This window comes from Podarcis vaucheri, assembly GCF_965113315.1.
Source record: "Podarcis vaucheri genome assembly, chromosome: 6".
Taxonomy (NCBI): domain Eukaryota; kingdom Metazoa; phylum Chordata; class Lepidosauria; order Squamata; family Lacertidae; genus Podarcis; species Podarcis vaucheri.
In genome coordinates this window covers 73,415,856-73,440,620 of record NC_138764.1, presented here as the reverse complement: position 1 = coordinate 73,440,620, position 24,765 = coordinate 73,415,856, and the positions used below count along the sequence as shown (strand labels likewise).

Sequence of the window (24,765 nt, the reverse complement as noted above, 5' to 3'; positions counted from 1 at the left end):
CCACCCACCCTCGGTTTAAGCTTATAGTCAATGACTTTGCTGTGGCTATGGTGGTTGCTGTTCTTTAAGGGGGGCGGGTAGGAATTTGCCCATCGGGCTAATTGGCACTGACCCAGTGGTTTTGCCTACCTCATAGCAATCGTCACAACTGGTTGGGCATTGGGCCAATCCTTTGTTTTGGATGGAGGGGAGGTTGTAGTCTCCATCTGCCCCTCCAATTGCTGGGGTATCCTGTTAAAGGGATCTAGGGGGAGTGGCCATGTCTGCATGCCCAGGTGGGGGCCAGGGCTGAAGGCACTCCCCCATACGGTGGTCCTTGCAGGGGTCACCCTATTTGATGTAAATCTTAGGAACCCCCATCTGGATTGGCCACACGTCACTTCCAGTAGTTGGGCCAGCAGTATTTTGATTGCCCCATGCCCAAGCCAAACCTCTTTCATCTGTATTCAATAAAGTTGTGGTGTGTTTTGACCCCAAAACCAGCCTCATTGGCCTCTTATTTGCATGGGGTGGGGGAGCCCAGTGCCTGGTCCTGAAAGTCAAATATTTGTCTGACAGCTTTCTTTCATAGAACCTTCGAGTTGGAAGGGACCCCAAGGGTCATCTAGTCCAAGCCCCTACAATGCATAAATCTCAACTAAAGCATCCATGACAGATGGCCATTCAACCTCTGTTTAAAAACCTCCAAGGAAGGAGAGTCCACCACCTCTTGTGAGAGTCTGTTCCACTGCTGAACAGCTCTTACTTTCAGGAAGTTTGTCCGAATGTCTAGCCAGAATCTCCTTTCTTGAAACTTGAAGCCATTGGTTCAAGTCCTACCCTCCAGAGCAGGGGAAAACAAGCATACTCCCTCCTCCATGTGACAACCCTTAAGATATTTGAAGGTAGCTATCATATCTCCTCTCAGCCTCCTCTTTTCCTGGCTAAACATACCCAGCTCCTTCAAACGCTCCTCATAAGGCTTAGTTTCCAGACCCTTGATCATCTTGGTTACCCTCCTCTGCACATGTTCCAGCTTGTCAACATCCTTCTTAAATTGTGATTCCCAGAATTGGACACAGTATTCCAAGTGTGGTCAGTGACAATTTCAGAATTGGATAACCAATTTGTTCTGAAGGAACAAAAGTGGATATCCTAACTGTTTCCAAGCTGAATTTTGATACATTTATGGGATCTGACTGATGCATGCTAACGCTGGTGCTGTTTTAGAATTCAAATACTCAAAATGAAAGTTTTCTCAGTTGAATTTGCAATTCTGACACACTTCTTGAAAACATAAATTTAAAACAACTATATTTCAATTATCATTACCTGGAAATAACCCCCCCCCCAAAAAAAAATCACTCATATGCATCTGCATCAATTCAAATAACCACATCTGAACCTATGCCAAGAATTTTGAAGTCAGAAGCTGATGCTCTGAACAGTTGTATGTTTGGAAGTGTAAACATAAATTATTTGCAGAGAAGTAGAGCTTTGTGTGTGCCTAATAACTACCCCAAAAGCGCACCCAATGCACTAATGGAGAAGCCCCTTTTATACCCCTAGTATTACCTCTTAGGGGACGCGGGTGGCGCTGTGGGCTAAAGCCTCAACGCCTAGGGCTTGCCGATCGAAAGGTCGGCGGTTCGAATCCCCGCGGCGGGGTGCGCTCCCGCTGCTCGGTCCCAGCGCCTGCCCACCTAGCAGTTCGAAAGCACCCCCGGGGGCAAGTAGATAAATAGGGACCGCTTACCAGCGGGAAGGTAAACGGTGTTCCGTGTGCGGCTCTGGCTCGCCAGAGCAGCGTTGTCACACTGGCCACGTGACCCGGAAGTGTCTTCGGACAGCGCTGGCCCCCGGCCAATAAATGTGAGATGGGCGCACAAACCCCAGAGTCTGTCAAGACTGGCCCGTTCGGGCAGGGGTACCTTTACCTTTACCTTTATTACCTCTTAGTGTTGAATGGACAAGATACCTCTTCCCAATCTGACTTCCTCTTCTTTCTGGTGGAGCTACAGGAAACATGAGTCCTGACATAATTCCACACATTAAAGCATCTCCTACAAAGCCACACACAGCTGAAGTAGTGAGGAATAACTTTACCTCTTGCTTGGCAGATTCATCTTGAAAACAGGTGTGCTGCAGGTAGTAAGCCCCCATGGCATGGTACTTCTCATCTGAAGAACACAGGAACTGGATGGCTTTCTGAATAGTCATTGCTCCATAATCCATCTCATCATTGACTATTCTAAACATAAAAAAGAAAGGGGAAGGAAATGTCATTCACTGTGAGGCAGATTCCTAGCAGTTTAATAGCAAAATAGTGGAAGAGCTAATAATGAGTTACATCCTCTTCTTATCTAGGTGATAAATATCAACAGGGAAGTACAGGAACTCTGAACAGTGCATAAATCCCACCCTATAAACTATGTAAACACTATCTATCAACCAAAAAGTTGTAAATATGCAACATTAAGATTAAAATAACAAGATTACACTAAAGGTAAGACTCCAGCTACCTCCTTGCTCAATAAAACCATCCCACCAACTCTTCTGTACCATATTGAAAGGACACCATTTCCCATAATGCAAATCAGGCATAGGCAAACTCCGGCCCTCCAGATGTTTGGTACCACAATTCCCATCATCCCTGACCACTGGTCCTGTTAGCTAGGGATGATGGGAATTGTAGTCCCAAACATCTGGAGGGCTGGAGTTTGCCTATGCCTGATGTAAATGATTCACCTAAATTAAAGGGTCAAAACCTTTATCCCACCCTCATCCCTTTTAGCCATAATCCAGCCTCATTTCCTCTTCAGTTCCTATTTTAGCATAAAATTGTCCTGTCATTCTCTTCTACCCACCCACCTAACTAGACCCCAGTATAGAAGTTATCCAACTGGATAGCAAACTAAGTCAGGGAAAGGACCAAGTGAACAATCTTCTAAGGCTTGCATGGCAGCAATGCAATTTTACCTCATTCTAAATAGTAATAATAATAATAATAATAATAATAATAATAATAATTTATTTATACCCCACCCCTCTGGCTGAGTTTCCCCAGCCACTCTGGGTGGCTCCCAATCGAGTGTTATGGTCCCAAAGTACTTGCTACCACCCAAGAGTTAGGTAGCATAGGATAATTCTGTACCAACACAATCGTTATAAGCAGTGCTTATAGGAAAAACGGTGCTGGTACTCACCATGAAGTTGTTACAATAAGTGCCACACTTTTAACATTTGTTGTTGGGGGGGGGGGCGGAGAATAAGCCAGTACTGCATACCCTTGAGTATCCCAAGAAAAAAAGCCATGGTTGTATACCTGTAGACCTTGGAAATGTGAATGTACATGCTTAAGTTATTTTGTCTTGGAGTTTTGACTAGGAGCTGCAGCATGGTGCCACAGATAGCACGGTGTACTCATACAAAACTTATTTACATCTGCCACATGCAAAAGCAGCTGCCAAGTTCTGCACTACAAGTGCATATGGAAGATCACGGGTGAATCTTTTTTCTTCAGGTGAATCTAAAATTACCACTTGTGATTCCTTTTTTAATAATCTTTTTTGGACTAGAAGCATTGGTATCCCATCAAATGGATTCAGGGTGGAAATGCTTCTGTCCAGGCACCCAGATGGGTGCTGACAGGTCAGGTGATCACAGGTGGGGTCACCCTGATTTGGTGTGTGTCATTGGGTGGTTTGTAACCTTGGTTAACCCTGCCAAAATAATCAACCAGCAACTGGGCTGGTTGAACCAGATTACACACCCAGTGCCTGCACCCAAAACCTGTTGACATCTGTAATCAATAAAGTTGTGACCTGTATAAATCTCAAGTGGTTTTCCTGCATTTATTGCAATTCTACAAGGCTTGGGGCTGACCACCCACAGCTTCACTGCGCCTGGGGCCCACAACCATCTATTCAGTGTTAGGCAAGTCTTAAAATAGCTAATGAGAAAAAAACAAAGTGTTTTTCTGCTCGATCCTGATAAAATATTCAAAGTAGAAATAATTCTATAACCATGTTGATTAACTGATGGAGCTGGAATATCAGTGCAAATGTTTGGCATACTTAGGTGTAGCAATTCATCCTGGAATGTTTTACACCCAGAGATAAATCAATTCTCAAGTCTCAACTGATAACTATTCTCAGTCCTCAGCCTGTCCCAAATTTGTAGGTACACGGTGCTCTATTATGCAATGTGCCACTTAGTAGGTTTTCAGGACACCGGGAATAACTATGAACATGCATCAGAACATTTTGCAAAAACCAAACCAAACCAAAAACCCTAGAAAATTTACCTAGTGATCATTGCACCAAGCCCCTGTTTCTGGTTTAAGTCTCATTGTTTCATAAAAAAGCACAATCCCTTACCATTTCTGTAGTTTAGGCAAATTAACATATTTTATTTGAAAGCAAAAGCTAAGGGCTTTCCCACCAAGTAAGAAAGTTACTTTCCGAAAGAATTTTCTTCTACAAGCCACTACACATTCATATCCTAGAACCACTTTGCTTCCTCTATTGTGAATACAGCAATTACAAAAATGTTTAGTAAATATAACAAATAGGGCAGCCTCTCAGTTTAGACATGTTATTTCACAGTTATCCATCTCTGCACCTCTCCTCCTTCTGTGTTCATAAACAGGGGGCGGGGGGGGAATGTGGTTGCAGGATGACCAGGGACAGACAAGCTTTGTTCTGGACACACTCCATGTGAAGTGACTTTGCCCAGCAGTGCATGGCCTAGAGAGCAGTGAAACGGGTGGAATTTCACCCCCACATCAGGGCTCTTGCACAGTTTTGCAGGAGGGATCCTCCTGTGGGATCTCAAGAGAGAAGGATGGGGTCAGAGGTTTTTCCAAGTCCATTTTGTCTTGCGAATTACCCACTCTGAGATTAGAAGCAGAGGCAGATTTATGGGAGTGTGACCGGTTCAGTTGCAATGGGCATGGAGCTTTGGGGATGTCACCAAAGATACCACAACTATTATTTAGAATGGAATGAGAGAGGTCTCTGCGGAACCAAGAGCAGCTGGCCCTTCTCCCCCACTTGTCCTACCCGCCAGATTATTTAAAAACAGTTTTCAGTTTGAAGATTCTGTTTCCAGAGGCCTATAAGTTATAGAAGCTGTTTCCCTTGGAGAAAGAATTGGCATCACCAGTGGCATCAAATCCTCTCCAGATTAGATATTGGACTGAATTTTCTAGTTCAACAGCGCTTCAGAACCATGCAGATAGTCTCAATTCTAGAAAGGAGGCAACTCCCCAACAAGAACAAGTTCAACTGGCAAGAAGATTCAGCAACCAGGCCCAGTGCTTCAAGACAGACAACTCCCAAATCTGAACCAGTTCTGCAAGGTGAACCACACCCTATCAGGAAAGGTGCTACAAAGAGACCACTCCTGAGAGACATTTGGCAGAGGACAGTGTTTCTCACTCAACAGTTATGCTGCTGATGAATCTTCATGAGCTGAAATGGCTCTCTCATTTTTTAAAAGCTCTATAATAAACCAGATCTGTAATAATATTTTCAATGGTAACTAGCCTTTTCTTAGGGAGAAGTTTGGGCAGGGCAACTAATTTGACACTCCAGAGTGGCAGAATCTCCTCCTCACACACCCAAAAGAGTCATGAGTGGTGTTATAGAGACTAACACATTTATTATGACATAGACTTTTGTGGACTAATATCCACTTTGCCATAAGTCTGAAGAGCTATCCTAAGTTAGCAGGTATGCAGCAGCCCATACTTGTCTGCTTAGGATAACACTTCAGGCCTCTGAAGAAGTGGACTCTAGTTCATAAAAGCTTGTGTCATTTTCTGTTCTTTAAAGGTGCAACAAGACTTTTTTTTGTAATTTTAAGCTAAAGTTCCATAGAGTTCCAAACCATTTTTCTGGATTCCATGTCACATGCCTCAAAATTATTATTATTATTTAATAATAGTAATAATAATAATAATAATAATAATAATAATAATAATAATAATATACTGCCCTATACCCGCAGGTCTCAGGGTGGTTCACAGAATAAATCTAACTGAAGGGTCAATACATCTGTTTTCACTGGAATTTTCTTTACTCCAAAGCTTAAGACATTTAAAAGTTACCACTAGTAGGCTAAACTAATTACTTGAACCTCACTTAAACCTTTAGTTCATAACTCTTTACTTGGGAAGAACAGATAGAGTAGAGGCATATGTTATTGGTGCTGAATATCTGACTGCCATTATTAGTGTCACAGACAAATGATCTGTTAAATGTGGTGTCAAGTTAGATTCTTTAACATGGAATTCTCCCTTTCCAGCTGAGATCCAAACAGTGCAATCCTATGAATGGTTATTTAGAAGCTCCATTGTGTCTAGTCCAGCTTGTTTAGGATTGCAAACTAAATGGCTCAAGTCTTGATTCATGCAAGCCACATCAAAAAATCAGGAGGAAAAAGACCAGAATAAGGTTCTGATGGGATTCAGAAATGGCAAACCTTTTCTTTCTGCATGGTGATGAAAACCAAGTAGATTGCCCTGCATACCATGAAGAAGAAATCACAAGCAGAAAGGACACACATGAGAACTTACTTTGAGTTAACCTGTCCATAGACTGCATCCTGCTTGCTGCTAGCAACAGGCTGTACATAGACCATGCTGGCAGAGGTGCAAGAGGGGCTGCGGACTGGAACTACTTTGTTTGGCCTTGTTGCAGTTGTAATTCCATGCTGGTTGTTGCTTGTGCTGTTGTAGAGGCTATGGCGATGCATACTGGTCTTGTGATTCACACGGCTTCCACTCTGGTTTCTCCTCAGCGTGCCTCTTGGAGGGTCATAGTAGAGGTCTGGCTCACTCCGGCTACTCTTCATAGTCTGCACAAGGCAGTAATCACTGCCAGGAACAGTTGGGCTACAGACCTTGTTGTAGTTCCGGCTGCCCCAGCCGTCCATTTGGCTGTAGGAGCTGTAGCGTTTGTTCTCGGCTTCTCTTTTGAGGGTTCCATTGTACAGCTGGGGGAGATTGGGGAGAGGGAGAAGGGGAAGAATAGGAAATACAAGGATCAAAGTTAGAATTTCACTTGCTTTACAAAGACCACTTAGATCTCTGAGAGGTACTGAGCACCATGTCCAATGAAAGTAGAGTGGCCATGTGCTCTTGCACTGGACAAACTTCCATTCGAAGGGCTGTCCAGTCCAAGCCCAGCTTAAAGATGAAGTACCCTAATAAGGTAAAGCAGGGGCCTTGACATTGCCCATCAACAGTTACTACTTGTCAGCACACTGATCAGTATTCCCCTCTATGTGCTTCTATTTAAATTGGAATATCTATTTTTTTTAAAAAAAAAAATGCATCTCTATACAAAAAATATCCTAGGCAAATTTTATGTATTTCCTCTATCTGGGGGATGCATAAGTAACCACCCTAATAGAAAGTAGCATTCCACTCATTACCTTTGATAGGAAGAAAGAATGAGCCATGTTCAGTAGAAGCAGTGACAGCCCAAGACATTTTGCTACCTGAAGTAAAGTCCACATGGCACACCCATCACAAAGATTTGGGCCAAGAGTTTTTTTAAGGCTTTCTGCACCATATAGGAGGCACTCTTTTTCTGCCACACCCCACCAGTGCTGCTTTATGGAGCCATAGCCAGATCTACAGTCCTCCTACTCATGGAAGCTATAGCGAAAGGGGCAGGGAGCAGGATGATCAGGCCTGAATCAGGCTGGTGCAGCAATGGGGCCTGGATCCTCAAACAGCTGTGCCACAGATCCTGGCCTGGCTCATCCCCACATGTGAAACACCCCTTTAAGAATACTGCAAAGCCTTCCATGGGACTGGTGGCCAGTGGGAGACTGCCAGAACTGGATGGAGCATCTCCTAATCCAACACACAAACACACATCTGGTAGAAGGAGAGTTTAGGTTGCTCTGGACGAAACCAATTCCTGCCTTCATCTAGTCTCATCATGGTTCTGCCTAAAGCAAGTCATTTCACATTGCTGGTGAATTTCACTCTACTCAGCACTCCTCGGGATTTTTCTCATCACAGCATTACACATTAATATGAACCGAGTGTATTTTTATCCCTCCGCTCTCAACCACAAAGTAGAGGGGAAAGGACAAAAAGTGCAAATAAAATAGAGAATTGCCACCACAAGGCCAGAGCTGTCTCAGCAGTTCACTGAAGTTCAGTGCAGCAATCTAATAACTTCCTAATAAATTCTCATTTCCCCCCCACCTCACTGAGGCTTTTTGCATCTATTTAATGAACATATGTTCAGAAATTTGGATTTGTGAAGAATCTCAAGTATGTCCTGGCCTACAGTGTAAACATGTTGAACCATCTCCAAGACTGGAGTATCTCTAACCCTCTCTGGCAAAGTAACTCTCTTAAGAGAAGGAGAGAGTCTGTGAAACACCTTAGTATGGATTCATTCAGTCCAAGGCTATTTGTGTGCTCATTTGAAGGTTACTCTTTTACCACACATTTCAAGCAGGATATACATCCATGTATCCATGTAACAATAATTTGTGCTTGAGCTTGCTTTTCCCTCCTCTCTCCCACCCCCCTTTTCTTCATGTATCATGTCCTTTTAGATGGTGAGCCTGAGGGCAGGGACCTACTACAGATATTTGTAAGCTGCTCCAAGAGGTGTTCTGCCTAAAGGGTGGGTTTTAGAAATGCAATAAATAAATAGCGAAACCAGAATGTGCAGCAGCATCCCATGGTGTTTACTCAGGATAAGTAAATCCCACTGTATTCACTAGGATTTTTTCTTTCAGTTAGCACACATATTAAGGATAGATCTAGACACATTAAAGAAGCGTTACAGTTAAATGCATTGTAAACTCATACAGGGAAATCCAGTAGGGAAAGACAGGACTCCACAGTGCCATCTGGTGTCACAGTTTTATATTGCATATACAACGCTTTTTCTTTACCAATCTAGCTGAGTCCTAAGTGTCTGTGAGACAGCTGCTAATTATGTCCCTAACATGACGTGTCCAACCAAAGTGTTAATGTCATAACTTCTGAGTTTATTTTTTAAGCATGCACACCAGTTTTGCTCTACTGCAGGCTTCCTCAACCTCGGCCCTCCAGATGTTTTTGGCCTACAACTCTCATGATCCCCAGCTAGCAGGACCAGTGGTCAGGGATGATGGGAACTGTAGTCTCAAAACATCTGGAAGGCCAAGGTTGAAGAAGCCTGCTCTACTGCATCACTGGGATTCAGTGGGTTCTCTGAGACCTTCTTCCTTGCATAGAGTACTATTCCAGTTAAAATGCACCCAAATTTATGCCTTAGTCTTCCAAACTCAGGGAAGCGTTTCGCTGACACAAAGCTTGCCCTGAGAGGAATGTGTCCTTGTTGGAGACAGAACATTTTCCTTTCCTGTTAAACGTGAGAAGCTATGGCCCTCTCCTGTCCATCTTACTGAGAGACCATCTGCTATCTGACATGGCAGGAAAAAAGAAAAGAAAGCTGAAGAGCAAAAGTAGATCTATGCTTTCGGTATAAAAGAGCAAACTGCAATGCTGTCTATTAAAAAACAAACCACCAGCTAGAATCCTGGGAAAGAATGAGATGCAGAACCTTGGAGCCTGTGATATCAGGGTTCAGCTTATAGCAAAATTCAAACATTGGTTTTGATAATGAGCTTCTTTTAACACCATAGAAGCTGTTTTTCCACATCTCTGCAGGATAAATCTTGTGCATCTCACTCCACCCAAGCTGTGCTTGCATTGACTTGTTTCTAAGAACTTGTTTAGCAGAAAGGTGTCTTCCCAGAGCTAATAACTTGGCATCCACAGCTCCCAAGCTTCACTGGGAAGAAGAACATGTTAACAGCTCAATAGCACAGAAAAGGAGCCTGCCATTCCAAAATTCAGGATACCCCCCTTGATAATTCCTTCTCATAAACACATTGAAATGAACAGTGTACAAACACACTTGTGCACAAACGTCTTTTTCGATTGTTCTCCTTCCAGACACTTGATGTGAATAAATGCAAAAGAAAACAGAAGCCTTACATAAATAATATGTTAAGTCTTTAATGGAAACATAATAGCTAGCTTTTGTTAGCTGCAAATGCCCCAGGGACTCAACATCTGTGCCAAGTTGCTATCTCTCTATTATTCTCTCTTTTGCTGCTATAAAGGTGCATGACTTACTAAAAAAAAAAAAAGTGTAGCCAAGGTAAGTCTCCAGCCATTCAAGCTAGATCAGACAGCCTTGAACATAGCCCACATAGTTTGAATGCAGCAAATGTCAACATTGGAGCAGCATCCAGGAGGCAAATAGCTGATCAAGCTAGCACTCAACTTGAAGTGCAAGAAGTAGAATGATGGAGAAGGGGACTACAATGCCATGTGGAATTTAGTATAACAGCCTTTGGGTACCTCTCATTTAGCCATACCACCAAGACTGGTCCTGGTAGTTTCCCACTCTGTGTTTGGTTCTGGGATGAGGAATCAGCAGTAGGATTAGCACAGCTGAACCAAGACATTTTGGCATCCAAGGTGGACCCCAAAATGGTGTTCCTTATCCTGCCAGGGAAGAAAGTGTGAGAGGAGATATACAGCAGGAACAAAGAGTAAGGTTGATAGTGGGATCTGCTGCCTCTATAGATCTTGCCACCTGAGGCAGTCACCTCACCTTTCCTCCTGGGTGGGCTGGCCCTGAGGATCAGCATAGTAGCCCTACCATCACTTGATTTTCTTAAACTAGTATTGAAGAGCCATCTTTTTTCCATAGCCTTTACTGGCTACTGCACATCAAGCTGTGGAAATGGTTCCTGTTTGTCTAGGTATTTGTTGGGTTATTTGTTGCTTTTGTGATGGCTCTTACTGGTGTTATGAAACAGATAACTTCAAATGGTACAAATTATATTTTATTTTATGTCCATATTGTAAAGCACCTGGTGATGGAATTTCCTTGAAAAGTGGGTCATAAATCGTATTTGAACCCATAAATAAATGGTGGGGTATCAAAAACACTAAATCAACACATCTGACACCGTCCCAACCCACCTCCACAAAAAGCAAAACCTTTTATGCAAAGGCAGCTTGAACGCTTGAACATGTTGAACCCTTGCAGCTTGACATGAAACAAATATGTTTGGGCATATACTGTATACCTTCCAGACTGGTTAAATTCCAATCCTCTCTTTTCAACAAACCTTTTGAATAGGCTCAGGTTCTGGCTCCCAACTTTGTGTGGATGCCAAGATCACCAAAAACAATGAACTAGTGATTGGGTGAAGAGACTCTCTGCATTCTTCTGCCAAGTCCATTTGCAATTGAGGCTGGCCTGTTAGGTGAAGGGGCACTGCCTCACTAACCTAAGCTTGCCTTCAGCCAGCCCTCCAGCTGCCTGTTTCTACTACAACAACTCTAGGTAATGGTAATGGCAATGCCTATAACCTTCTTTCTCCTGAGTCCCAGTGTTGTCCCTTGCAGAACTTAGCAGGGATGAGGATGCAGACAAAGTCAGAATTAGTTGGCTCTGCCTGTCAATGACTCTGGCTCCACCCACTGTTAACCTGCCTGCCCTACCTGTCCCAAAGGACCCCAGCACCACTGTCCATTTCCAACAGAAGGTGGCTGCTTTAAGCAAATATCTCTCACCGTTTGAATTATTGAGTACCGCTATGGAAGCAGTCAATGTCAGATCCACTAACAAGGGCAATTGGCAGGGGCAAGTTTTTCACATTTGTTTTGTTTCAGGCTACAGCAGCTGAAAGGCATTAGAATCAGGTTCCTTGGGGGATCCATCATGCTTTGGACCCAGTAGATCCATAGATTCAGTTTTAGTGTGGGTGGTGATGTGGTCTAAACCACTGAGCCTCTTGGGCTTGCCGATCAGAAGGTCGGTGGTTCGAATCCCCGCGATGGGGTGATCTCCCGTTGCTTGGTCCCAGCTCCTGCCAACCTAGCAGTTCGAAAGCCCGCCAAAGTGCAAGTAAATCAATAGGTACTGCTCTGGCGGGTAAAAGGCATTTCTGTGTGCTGCTCTGGTTTCGCCAGAAGCGGCTTAGTCATGCTGGCCACGTGACCCGGGAAAACTGTCTGCGGACAAACGCTGGCTCCCTCACTGTAAAGTGAGATGAGCACTGCAACCCCAGAGTCGTCTGTGACTGGACTTAACTGTCAGGGGTCCTTTACCTTTACCTTTTACTGGCTACCATTGATAGTAGCTTCTGCTCACCAATGGTACTCCTCTCTGATGGCAGAATTTTATGGGGATTTTAAAATTTTGCTCTAAACTATGACTGAGGCCAAGCAATCCAATGATTCTGCTAATGTATATCAGCAGCTTGTTAATGTCACCATAACATCAGTGTATCTTAGGATCCCATAGCAATCTAGGTGACGTAGATGGAAAATACCGGGATATTAATGCCTTATTAATCATCACCCGCATAGTAATAATAATTTGTACTGTACTTTAGTGTTGGATTATCTCAGTAATCCAGGCTTGCACAACTTAGAATCATAGAATCATAGAATCATAGAGTTGGAAGAGACCACAAGGGCCATCGAGTCCAACCCCCTGCCAAGCAGGAAATCAACTTGAATAAACTTGCCACTCGCCAAGTCAAATGCAGTCTATCTTCCTTTTAAAACATGGTTAATTAAATATATTAACACCCCCATAAGTTAAGTAAGTAGCAATTATTGTAAATGTTCATATCACCAAAATGATTCACGAAGCACTTAAGTGACACAATAACACGTTTATAATTTTTATTGTGTGAGGCTGTGGTCACCAAGAAATTTTCAGAAGTGGATCCCTATCATTCTCCACTCTGTCTAACTGGAGAAAGTGAACCACAACCCACAGACACAGACACAGGCACACAGAGACAACTGGAAACTGAATAGGTCAATGGGAGAGACAGGAATTGAACCCACTCATGAGCCTACTCATTAGGTGGTTCCAATTTCTATAGCTAGCAAAGCAATTAGTAGAGAGAACCGAACAAAAAAACTACAGGTGGTTTAGTTACTTCTAGAGCAGCAGATGGTGTGGAGGTAAAAAAATAAAATTGCACAAACACATTGGGAGGAGGTGTCTCTCAGGCCAGAGGGGAAAGCCAAAGCAATGAAATATGATGGAGTGCCACCCTGAATGATGTATTGTGCACACCCTAGATCCTGCTTGCGAAAGGGACTCATTCCAGTCTGTTACACACAACTGGAAGAGAAAAACTTGGATAACCAGTAAAAATAAAATAAAATAAAATAAAATAAATTTTCCTCTGGATTTGAAATATTTCTTCCCTTCACTGTTTCATTATTTTTTTTGACACTTTCCCATTTCTTTCAGAAGGCACAGATGTCCAAGTGTCTATTTATTTATTTATTTATCCGTGCATGCATAAAATTTGTTATTTTGTATGCTCTCGTTAATCAATTGATCCAAAGACAGCTTTGTCATAATTTGATCAGGATGTGAAAATGAATTCAGACAACGTTTCTTCTCACACTCCCACATAATTTTGGGGGTCATCTTACAGTGCAATGAATTGCATACTGCCCTGGTATCCACATGGCAGAATTGTTTAATATACAAAACAAATAAATAAACACACCTATGTCTGACATATTGTCTGACACTAGCCTCTATCACAGGCAAGTTTTTAAAAAACCCAATTTTTGTTCAACTGGCTGGTGTTATGAGAATGCACTTGACTCTGAAATTATCCAGTTCTGCATAAATCTCACTGCAAGGTGACTGGGGGAAAATGTTTCATGCTCAGTACAGATCCTCATTTATCTGTCTGGGTGGTATGATGCTTTAATCCCCAGATAAACAGACGATTCTCTTTCCTTCTCAGCTGGGCTGCAAAGAGTTTAGCTCTCAGTGGCGTCCCACGTCACTCTTGCAGCTCAGCCAACCAGTTTCAGAGGATTCCCTGATGCAAGCCGTATGGGCAGAAGATTACAAAGATTTCCCTTTCCATCTCTCAGACTTATAATACTGGTGAAACAGGATTACCAGGGACAGCGTTATCATAGTACAATATATTTAGATGATGGCTATTTGAATGTTTTAACAGGATCCAATTTGCAGAGCCATGAAAAACAGCAGCTTTGTAACCTGGCCCGGTCATGGGAAACTCAGACAGCCGTGGATTTAACCAACACCCAACAGCTTCCATTATTCTTTCTCTCTCCCACCTCCTTTATTACTTGCACAGTATGATTCTTCTCTCATGTTTGCCTGAATCTGTCTGACTGCAGCATCACCGGCTTTGAGTTTATACAGTACATTGTTAGGCGTGCCCTCTGCAATGAGTAGCCTTCGTTCTCCCCAGCCTGTAAATTCCCTCGTTTACAAAAGATTTAACATGCTTCAGCAGTAGTCATTTCCATGACTAATTAAAGAAATATTTCTAATGAAACTAAGAAATACAGAAGCCGAGTGACACGTGTGTGCAATGAGAGAAGATGTTCTCTTGAGAATCTCTCCCTAGGTTACGGAAAACAATGGTGCCCATTCAGTTAGCTTTATAGGAGGCAGAGAAACAGCTTGAAGCCAGTTTTCACATTGAATTTGGGAGACAAGAGAGTGTGCATGCTTACACTATGCTCTGCATGCACTTTGTGGCTGTGTGTGAAGAAAATGTCAAAGTGTGTTTCATTTTGTAGAAGAGACCAGGGAAAGAAGGCATGATATGCACTCTGTCCTGAGACTTATTGCTGAGCACATGCTGTTGTTGCTGGGAAGGGGAGATCTTATGTTATGTTGTAGACTTCAATATCCCAAAGAGACGAAACCAACATAAAAAGTTTCATTAATGAGAATGATCAAAGAATTGCTCAGAAGAGAAGGCAGCCTAAGGGAGAAACATGGTATGCAGTGTCCTATTGTCCCATCATCATGCTCTCCAGGATAGGAAGTTCCCCCACAGCTGGTGATTATTTAGGCAGTCCAGGTTAGTGAAGGATGTGGTTCTTCTCCATTAGGGCAATGAGATTCATCTTTGGAGGGGTGTGTGCTCTCCATCTTCCTTGTTTGTTTACGAAGGCTACTGTTTTTGTTTTGAGGTTAGTGAGAGTGCCAAGGAAACCAAGCTGAGCTGAATATTTCCTGTGACAGGAGGAGGAGTGTATGAGAAGCAGCTTGGAAAGGCAGTGAAAACCATCCTTAAATGTGACTTACACAAGGAAGAAGAGAGCAGGAGTTCTGCAACAATCTCTCAGCGGGAGGCACGAGGTGGACTGCACACAGCAATACTGGGAAGCTGCTGGGCGGAGAATGCTTGTACATGTAGGATTGCAAATAGGGACTGGCTCAGGATTGAGCCAGAAAGGCAGGGATTGATTTTGCGTGGCAGGACAGCCATCTCAGTACAGTTTCCTTGGGTGCCTGATTAGAAGTTAAGCACACTTGCCTCCACACTAGTTTCATTGCCGTTGTAATCTTAGACAGAGATAAAAATAAAGTTGTGGTTTGTTTCTAGTCAAGTTCTGGTGCCCCTCCTTTATTACTCCACAATGCTGCTTGCTCTGTTGAAACATTGCTTCTGCTTGGCTCTGGCAAAATTCATGAGATCTTGACATACTATGTAATATAAATGCACAAATACAGCAAAACTATAGTTCCATAAACGTCTTCAAGCATGACCAGCAACTGAGCCTCAATTTGCCCCCCATGGTAATGGACTTGTAGCCTAGGCCAAGTCCCTGCTTTACATGACTGCCCCCACCCCAAATCTAAGCAGGTGATCGGGATCTGAGTCAATATGTAGTTTTTAGGGTAAAATTGAGTTATGCTAAAGCTCAAAAACTACCAGGTGACTGTCTGGTGACATTAAATTCACGAATAATTAAAGACAGAATCCTACAGACCAATTTTGAGAAGAAGCTGCACATAGGCAACCAAAGAATAATCATACTTAAAGAAATCCCAGCTCGAATTTTGAGAGAAAAAAAATAATTATAAATTTTTGACGGAAGCACTAAAAACACACGAGATCTGTTATAGATGGGAATACCCGGAAGCATCTCATTTACATTTAATGGAAAGAAACAAAGATGTAGAGACCCAAATGAGGCAGAAACATTCTGGGAAAGAAATAAGAAAAAGCTGAAAGCAAAGAGACCTGAACCAGATGAGGAAGAAAAAGGAGCAGTGGGAGGACGAAGAGAACAGGATAAAGATAATCTTAAGGACTAAATAAAGCAGAGAAATGGATTTGACTTGGAACATTAATAGACTGAATAATAAAAAGAAGCAAAACAAAATAGAATATATTTTACAAAAACAAAATCTGGATATAATTTGTTTACAGAAAACACATGCTGCTAGAAGACATAAAAGAGTGTTAATAAATAAAAGATCGGGTTTGGACTTTGTTTCTTCAGATGAAAGCAAAGAAAGAGGCATGATAATGTATATAAAAGAAAAACTTGAAACGGAAAAATATATAAGGACAAAAAGAGATGAGTGATAGTGGTACAGGTATCATCACAAGGGGGGGAAATAGTAATTGTGGGGATTTATGCACCAAATTTAAAAAGAAATCAAGAATTAGAGGGGGAAATGTTTGAATTTATGGACCAGAAAATAATATTAATAGGTGACTTGAATGGTGTTCTCTCCCTAGATATGGACAGAACAATAAGAAAATCAGATTCTAAAGAAGGGAGACTACCTATAAATCTTTTCAATCTGGTTGAGAATTTTAAATTGAATGATGTACAGAGATATAAACACTTGTTTGAAAGACAATTTACACATTTCTCAGAGCCTAATCAGTCTGCTGGAAGAACTCACTCAATATGGATCTCAGAAGAAATATTGATAAGAACAAGAAGGGCAGAAATACAACCTAGGACTCTCTCGGACCATAATCCAGTATATCTGGAATTAAAAGGACAGCAGAACTCAACATTCAGATGGAGACTAAATGAAAGCTTATTAGATAGCCAACTGACCCTGGAAAAGGCAGAATTTTTTTTGAAGGACTATTTTGAAATAAATTTAAATCAAGATACAGATATAAATGTGACTTGGGACGCTAGCAAAGCTGTGATGTGGGGCTTCTTCATACAGCAGAGTGCTTACAGGAAAAAAGTAAGAGAAGAAAAAAGAAAAAAGAAAAAGGGGAAAAAGAGATCATGGAAGAATTAATGGGAAATGGGGAAAAATGATAAAGGCTCCCACCCCAAATCCAAGCAGATGATTGGGTTCTGAGTCAGTATATTCAGCAGCACATCATATAGCATAACAGTGACATATCATTCTTGTTTCAAATGAGTTATTGCCTTTCCAAGGAAGAAAGCTATTTTTGCTTTGTGACAGAAGAGCCCCACCACTGTTTCTCCCCTTGCCCACCATCAGCATCCCATGGTTGTTAGAGAAAACCTTACCCCATGTCCCCAGTTGTTGCTCCCTGTGTGAGCTTTGGCATAGTAGGAACCACGGGCTGTTCCATAGCTGTGACCATCAGCCAGACCATCGTACACGGAACCTGGAAGCAGAGCAAAAGAATTAGGTGTGAAAAGGAGGCACTCTGAATCCTGATTTGATTGAATATTTCAGTGACTGAAGTTTAGTCTCTTGGGAAAATAAATCTCCCTCCCTCCACCCAGTAGGTAAAGCACAATGGACTCAACAGTAATCAAGAAGATATGGATATGGCTGTACTAGGCACAATGTCTGCCCATTAACCTACATCAAGTGAGAACTAGTGGTGGATCAGTCCATGCCAGTTTTGCAGGTGTTTGTTCACACGTCTGTTCCATCACACATTAATCTTCCAATTTTAAAAATAATACATTTGCAAATTTCATATTTAAATTGTATTTAAACATGTATTTAAATATGTGCTGTATTTTATTACAAAATGCACATATTTTATCTCAATGTGCACATTTCTAAATGCATGTTGTCTTAAAATATCTTTTCTTTACACAACTGGTACATTTATTGAGCTAAAAATTATGTCATAAAATTAAAATACAGTGGTACCTCAGGTTAAGAACTTAATTTGTTCTGGAGGTCCGTTCTTAACCTGAAACTGTTCTTAACCTGAGGTACCACTTTAGCTAATGGGGCCTCCTGCTGCTGCCGTGCCGCCGGAGCACAATTTCTGTTCTCATCCTGAAGCAAAGTTCTTAACCCGAGGTACTATTTCTGGGTTAGCGGAGTCTGTAACCTGAAGCGTCTGTAACCCGAAGTACCACTGTAAGTGCAAAATCTGAGGAATAATTATGTTCCAATATCTGTGTTTGTCTTGGAAATATTAATTTGGCTGGTTCACTTAAAAATGAATGAAATTATCCTCCATCCACAATAAGAGCCAGTTCACACGACTCCTATCTCATGAATATTTTTTAAAAAAACAAGAAGCTAAATTCTGAAATTTTCCATGTTTTGAATTTGTACAGAATTTTGTTTTAGCTCTAAAGCCGGTCAGATGAGATATTAGATAACTCATCAAACTTGGTGTTAAGTACATGATAAGATTCTTCCCAAATGATGTATTGCATAGTAAATGGTGACTGGTAAATGCCATAGTATATTTCCAAGTGAGATTTCTCATATCACTTCTATCATATAAAAACCCCACTTACAAACTAGGTTGTTGACATGATATTCTGGCCCCAGAACACTGTATTTAGGCTAGGAAATGTGATTCCTGATGCTATGACAGCCCCTCTGCTCCCCACCCCCGCCCCACACAACGGTTTAAATTGTACCCCCTCGAATCTGTGCCCTAGTTATCAAACAGCCCCTAGAGACCTAAAAGCTCAATACGAATAAGGCTGATAGGATTTATTCCTTAGTTTGTAAAAACAGATCTGCTTGCTAGCACATATTGTTCTCTCACAGAAGTCTGGAGTGGAGAAATGCCTGCCCATGAATCCTTACTAACTGTGCTCATTTACACAACTTTCACTTTGCTTCCGTTTGAATTTTTTGCATAGTGTACAATTACTGACCAATGCCTTCTTTACCTTCTTCATCCACAAAAATGGGAAGCTGTCAAAATGGTAATATTTAACTGTTAAGGCAGCATAATGTAAACTAATGTCCAAAATTATGAGAAGTGGGGCATGCAACAACTGCTTCAGAGGAAGTGCACATGAAGTCAACCAAAGTCCATTGTATTGCAATGACATTTTACTCCAATGAAATGTTAAGTTAGGTCCATTAATTTCAATGAGTCTACTCTGAGTAAAATGTCGTTGACTACTACCCGCTGAGTTTCAGTTATTAGTAATCAACAACAAATTAGCAACAAAGTCCAACTCAGAATAGACCAATTAAAATTAATAGAACTAAGTAATATTCATTTCAATGACTCCTCTGTGTAGGATGAGAATTAGATACAACCTACGCTGCACATATGACTACTTCATATGTGGCCAAACTAAACATAAAATTCTAAAAGAGAAACATGTTCTATTTGTGGCCTCTAAGGTCCAACCATGAGCAAAGGAATGAAGTCTTCCTGGTGCATACATATGAAAGAGCCCCAATGATGCTGCAAATAACTGTGGGTGATGTCCAGCATTAGTCATGCTCAAAACAGACCCACTGAAATAATTAAAGTAATTTACATCCATTGATTTCAATGGCTCTACCCTGAGTATGACTTAATTGGACCTTGTCCTATAATTTAACACTCCTGATGCAGAAATTGTGCATTTGCTGTTGCAGATAAATGTCCTGAACAAGAACAAATATGATTGGATCAATGGGGGGAAATAATCATTGGATGCCCAAGACTTTCTGCAATTAAAGTGCATACGACACACAGCAATTATTTAGACCTGCATTATACTTCTCATACAAGTCTGGGTTTTTTGAACAAGAACACAACATGATGCACAATTATGTCGATTGTGAGTGGAAACACAAATAAATGTTGAACAGTTATTCAAATGTCCATTGAGGGGGGAAACATATCTTATAATGCCAGTATGTAAGAAGTTAATGGGACATCCATAAAGAGTTTAGTAAAGCAATATAATGTTTAGTGCTTTGTTGTTCTATATATAGAGAGAGAGAAGCTGAGAATTTTGCCACACAACCTCCATATAATTTAATTAAAACTTCAGCCATCTTTTGTTCTAGGAGGTTGTTCTTTGGCTGAGGGCAACCTTCTGGCCAACAGCAGAAGTGCTCCATAGAACGGGAAGAGAAGGTGGAGTTTCATTTCAGGCTTAGCAAGTTTCTTCAGCCCAGAGCACTTTTGCACCAGCTTTTTGCAAGTGTATTATTTAGCTCTATGAGAACAGGGAAACCCATTTGAAATTAGACATGCTAGAAGGAGGAAGGAGGCTGGGTTAATTCCATTCTCAAAGTGCCTGGATGTACTATGCTGAGAAAGCCTGCGTGGAACGTTGATTACATGTAGTATAATGCTCCCAGGGCAAGGGCTAAGTATGGGCTAGTGATACTAACTGCTAATACTAAGCAGGTTTGGGTTGGGTCACTGCCTGCAAGGGAGACTACCTGGGCATTCTGTGTAAGCTGCCTTGAAAGGATGGAAGAAAAGTGGAAGAGAAATGGATGGAATGTAGTAAAATAAAATAATGGAGTAGCTTCACAGTTTTCTGTGGCATTAATGTTTGTTGGGGAAGCAGCTTGATGCTTTTGCTACAGAAAATATATAAAGGAGGAATTGGGCCTCCAAATTAGGGAAGGGAGAAATTCACACTTCTGAAAACTATATGCAAACTGAAACACAGCTATTCTTCGAAATTCATTCTCAAGATTTTGTGATGTAGTTCTTCAATCTAGAAATGGGTACACAAGTGTGTACAGTGGGGAAAGGTGCACAAAAATGCACCTATTAGTGAAAACTACACACAAAAATGCTTTATTACAGGGAAAACTGCATGGAAATATGTGCATATTCAGCAAAATTGCACACAAAAATGTGCACTTAAATGATGATGAATTTCGGTGAGGCCTTAAAAAAAAAGCATGCAGATGTGTTGAAATCAAACTTAATGTAAGAAAAACAAGAAACCGAGAGAAACTGAAATTGGCAGATGTCTCCATTTCCTACAAATACAAAGTGGACACATCCAGGGATTCCTGACTCATTGCATTTGCCTGGCAGAAGTCTTCAAGCACTTCAAGGAATGCATCTGACTTTCACATTTCACATACCCACAGAGCAAGCCCTAGTATAACTATAGGAAACACTATTACTACAGAAACAATAAAATAACTATAAGGCTGCAATCCCAGCCCCACTTACATGGGAGTAAGCCACTCTGGATTCAACAGATCTTACTTCTGCACAGTCGTCCTTAGGATTATGCTGTAAACCAGGAAACTAGCTAGTTGTCTTTGAGCAAATCAGTGTCTCTTGCCCTCATTTCCTTCACTGGTTGCTGCTGTAAGGCAAAAATGCTGTTTCGGTATCCATTTTCTAGTCTGCAGTTATTCTAATGGGCACGGAACCCACTCTGCTTTTTTCCTGCACATGGAACTCTGGTGGGTTACCGATATTGCAGTTTAATTTGTAGTGCTGTATATTTTCTGAACATGATCCCCATTCACAAATATCTTAAACCCGATATAAATTCAATGCTAAAGCACATTGCCTCTGTGGGATGGGAATAGCGTCACAGGACCAGTATATAAAACAGCATTTTCTCCTTCTCTTGCTCTCTTAGGTAGTATACCTAAAGGAGTGTCTCCACCCCCATCGTTCAGCCTGGACACTAAGGTCCAGCGCCGAGGGCCTTCTGGCGGTTCCCTCACTGCAAGAAGTGAGGTTACAGACAACCAGGCAGAGGGCCTTCTTGGTAGTGGCGCCCGCCCTGTGAAACACCTTCCCATCAGATGTCAAGGAAATAAACAACTATCTGACTTCTAAAAGACATCTGAAAGCAGCACTGTTTAGGGAAGTTTTTAATGTTTGAAATGTTATTCTGTTTTTAGTGTTCTGTTGGAAGCCGCACAAAATGATGATGATGATGATGGATGATGAATTTATAGAAATAAATTGGCCTTATAAATCACACTCACACATTTCTTTGCCCTTGTCCTCTGGGAATAATTGTATAAGGCAAAACTCTTCTGATATGTATGTGGTGCTATAATCACATGCAGGACTTTGTGTTCATTTCATCAGGTCCCCACAAGTAATCCACTAGGTGTCACACATACATGAAAGCATTTGGGTTCTCATGGGAGAAACAATGTTATCATTTTATCCTAATTGACACCTAGTGAACCATGTATGGTCCCAACATGCAACAAAGTGGGTCCCATTTCCTACCCAGACTCTGTCAGTGAGAACTATACTGGTTCATTCATAATCATCTTTCCTGTGTGCACCATAATGCCAATAGGGAGAAAAATATATGGCACAACTCAGCCCACTCACTTAGTTACTGTAATGCGTAATCCCTTGGAGAAGCAAGGTCTTTGATATACAGACAGATGCTTACAAGGTTCTGGAGTGCGGGAGACGAGGGTTGCTGATCAGCCAGGTTTTACAGGCCCTGCCAGAACTGAAGGATGCCAGACAAACCTAAAAAAGAAAACTTCAGCAGAGTAATTTCTGCTGTTCAATTTCGTAGAACAGTGTAATAAAGCAATGTGCTGTGAATGTAAATATATGTTTGAAGCACTGTGTAGGGATCTGCCCCTTAATAAGAAGTGCATGGAGGTGACTGGTGCCATTTTGTAAAGTTGTACTGTTCCCCGCCGTCACCATTCAGCTGAGAAAGCCAGTCCAGAGGAGAACCCGACCCCCTTCCACTAAGTTGAGTCTTATCTTTTCTCCCACTTAACCTCTCAGTGTGGAATCCCATTGGAGGGGTGGACCGAGAATAAGATGTTAAAATCTAGACAAATCTTTTGCATACTGGCATGCGCAATCTGGATAGATGATGATGATGATGATTACTATTCTCATTACTATTATTATTGCTTTCTGCTTTATCTGTGAACTAAGATGGCATTCATCATCAGAAATGAGCAACCACAAAGCGTAACAACAAAACCAGAAACTAAAGCAGACAAACAACTTGATCCCTTTTTCAAAAACATTGCTACTTGTTGAAGAAAGAGGCAATTAGCCTGAATTGCCAGAATTTCTGAAAACAAATATTGGCATGCCGACTTGTGTTTGTACTTTGGAGCATACCTGTAGCTCTGGATTGCTGTGTGTGTGTTTTACAAAGACGTGTGTCTATCCAGCTGGTTAACCTTATCTTTGAAATGGAAAGTGATAGACAAAGGTTAAGCCACAGTTCATGTTTAGAAAGATATCAGCTGTCCAGGAATTCTGATGGTACTGAAGGAAAGGACACACATCTGGAATCTCACATGTGGGCATTCTCCACACCTTTCTGCACATTACTAGAATTCATTTTTGTTATCAGCTGACAGTAATTGGTGTTGTGAGACCAAGTATTTTGTATTGTGCAATCCTCTACTCATTTACATGGGTCCCACTGAAGCCAATTGGGCTTACTTCTGAGTAGACATGTATAATATTGCACTGCAAGGCTCTCATGAAACCCCCAGTGGCCCTGCATTTTTAAAAACCTGGTTTAAAAAATGAAACATTTAATAGTAGCAACACAGTGCTATACTGTAGTGTGTTATTAGTGCATTTAACATGAAAAATGAAGAGTGGTGCACAGTGAGTGATTCATTATCCCAATGCATTTCTGAGTAAAAGAAAGATTGCAATAACTAAAAGCAAAAGAGACTAAAATGCAATGTGAAAGCAAAACAGGGTTGTAAAATATGTAGATGGCCAGCATTTGGGGAAACAAATGTTATTTCTCTTTAAAAGTCCTAAACTATGCACGAATGTTCTGAGGCAATGAGCACTCAAAAGATGTTGATCTTTGAAGCATGTGACACACCCTAAGAGACTTTGACACTATATAAAATTCTTAACATATAAAAAAAATCTACAGTGGTACCTCGGGTTAAGTACTTAATTCGTTCCGGAGGTCCGTACTTAACCTGAAACTGTTCTTAACTTGAAGCACCACTTTAGCTAATGCCACACCGCTGGAGCACGATTTCTGTTCTCATCCTGAAGCAAAGTTCTTAACCTGAAACACTATTTCTGGGTTAGCGGAGTCTGTAACCTGAAGCGTATGTAACCTGAAGCGTATGTAACCCGAGGTACCACTGTAGTTTCAGTCCTTCTATATGGATTTTCAGCTTAAATTATATGGTGTTATGGATGTTCTACACAATTTTCACCTCATGCTACTTGCCTGTGTTGTTGTTGTTGTTGTTGAGGAGGAGGAGGAGTCATGAAATGGCATTACTATCTAAGGATCCCCCTCACAATTTGGGGAAGGGCTCAATCCCCAGCATCTCCAGGTAGGGCTGGGAGAGAACCCTGTCTAAAATCCCGGAGAGTCACTTCCAGTTAGTGTAGCCATTACTGAACTAGGCAGACCAATGGCATGACTCAATATAAGACGGCTTCATACGTTCCTAATCTGCACATGAACCATATAGCATTGACCAAGGTGTGCCATATTGTCTCCAAATGTGCAGGGAGTCTGAGTTCATGTGCTGCAGTTTCATCCCTTGCAGCCATGATAGGCAGTACATCTACATTCTCAAGTATTAGTAAAGATCTGACCTCTTCTACTCCTCTCTAGCTGTAATTCTGGAAGATACCAATTGAAGAAGCACGATGATACTTTCTGTCTACAGTGGTACCTCAGGTTAGAAACACCTCAGGTTACAAACACTTCGGGTTACAGACTCTGATAACCCAGAAGCAGTATCTCAGGTTAAGAACTTTGCCCCAGAATGAGAACAGAAATCGCGCACT

At 41.6% G+C, this 24,765-nt stretch overlaps 1 protein-coding gene across 1 annotated transcript in view; it reads right to left on the bottom strand.

Moving 5' to 3' along the window:
• Positions 1-24,765, bottom strand: part of PKP1 (plakophilin 1) — a 47,129-nt gene that overhangs the window by 16,452 nt on the left and 5,912 nt on the right. Inside the window, exons 2-4 of the mRNA XM_082227418.1 lie at positions 17,351-17,451; positions 6,560-6,978; positions 2,086-2,230 (exon numbers count right to left, since the gene is read on the bottom strand). Of these exons, the coding sequence (XP_082083544.1) occupies positions 2,086-2,230; positions 6,560-6,978; positions 17,351-17,451 (665 nt within the window). The remainder of the gene's footprint in view (positions 1-2,085; positions 2,231-6,559; positions 6,979-17,350; positions 17,452-24,765) is intronic.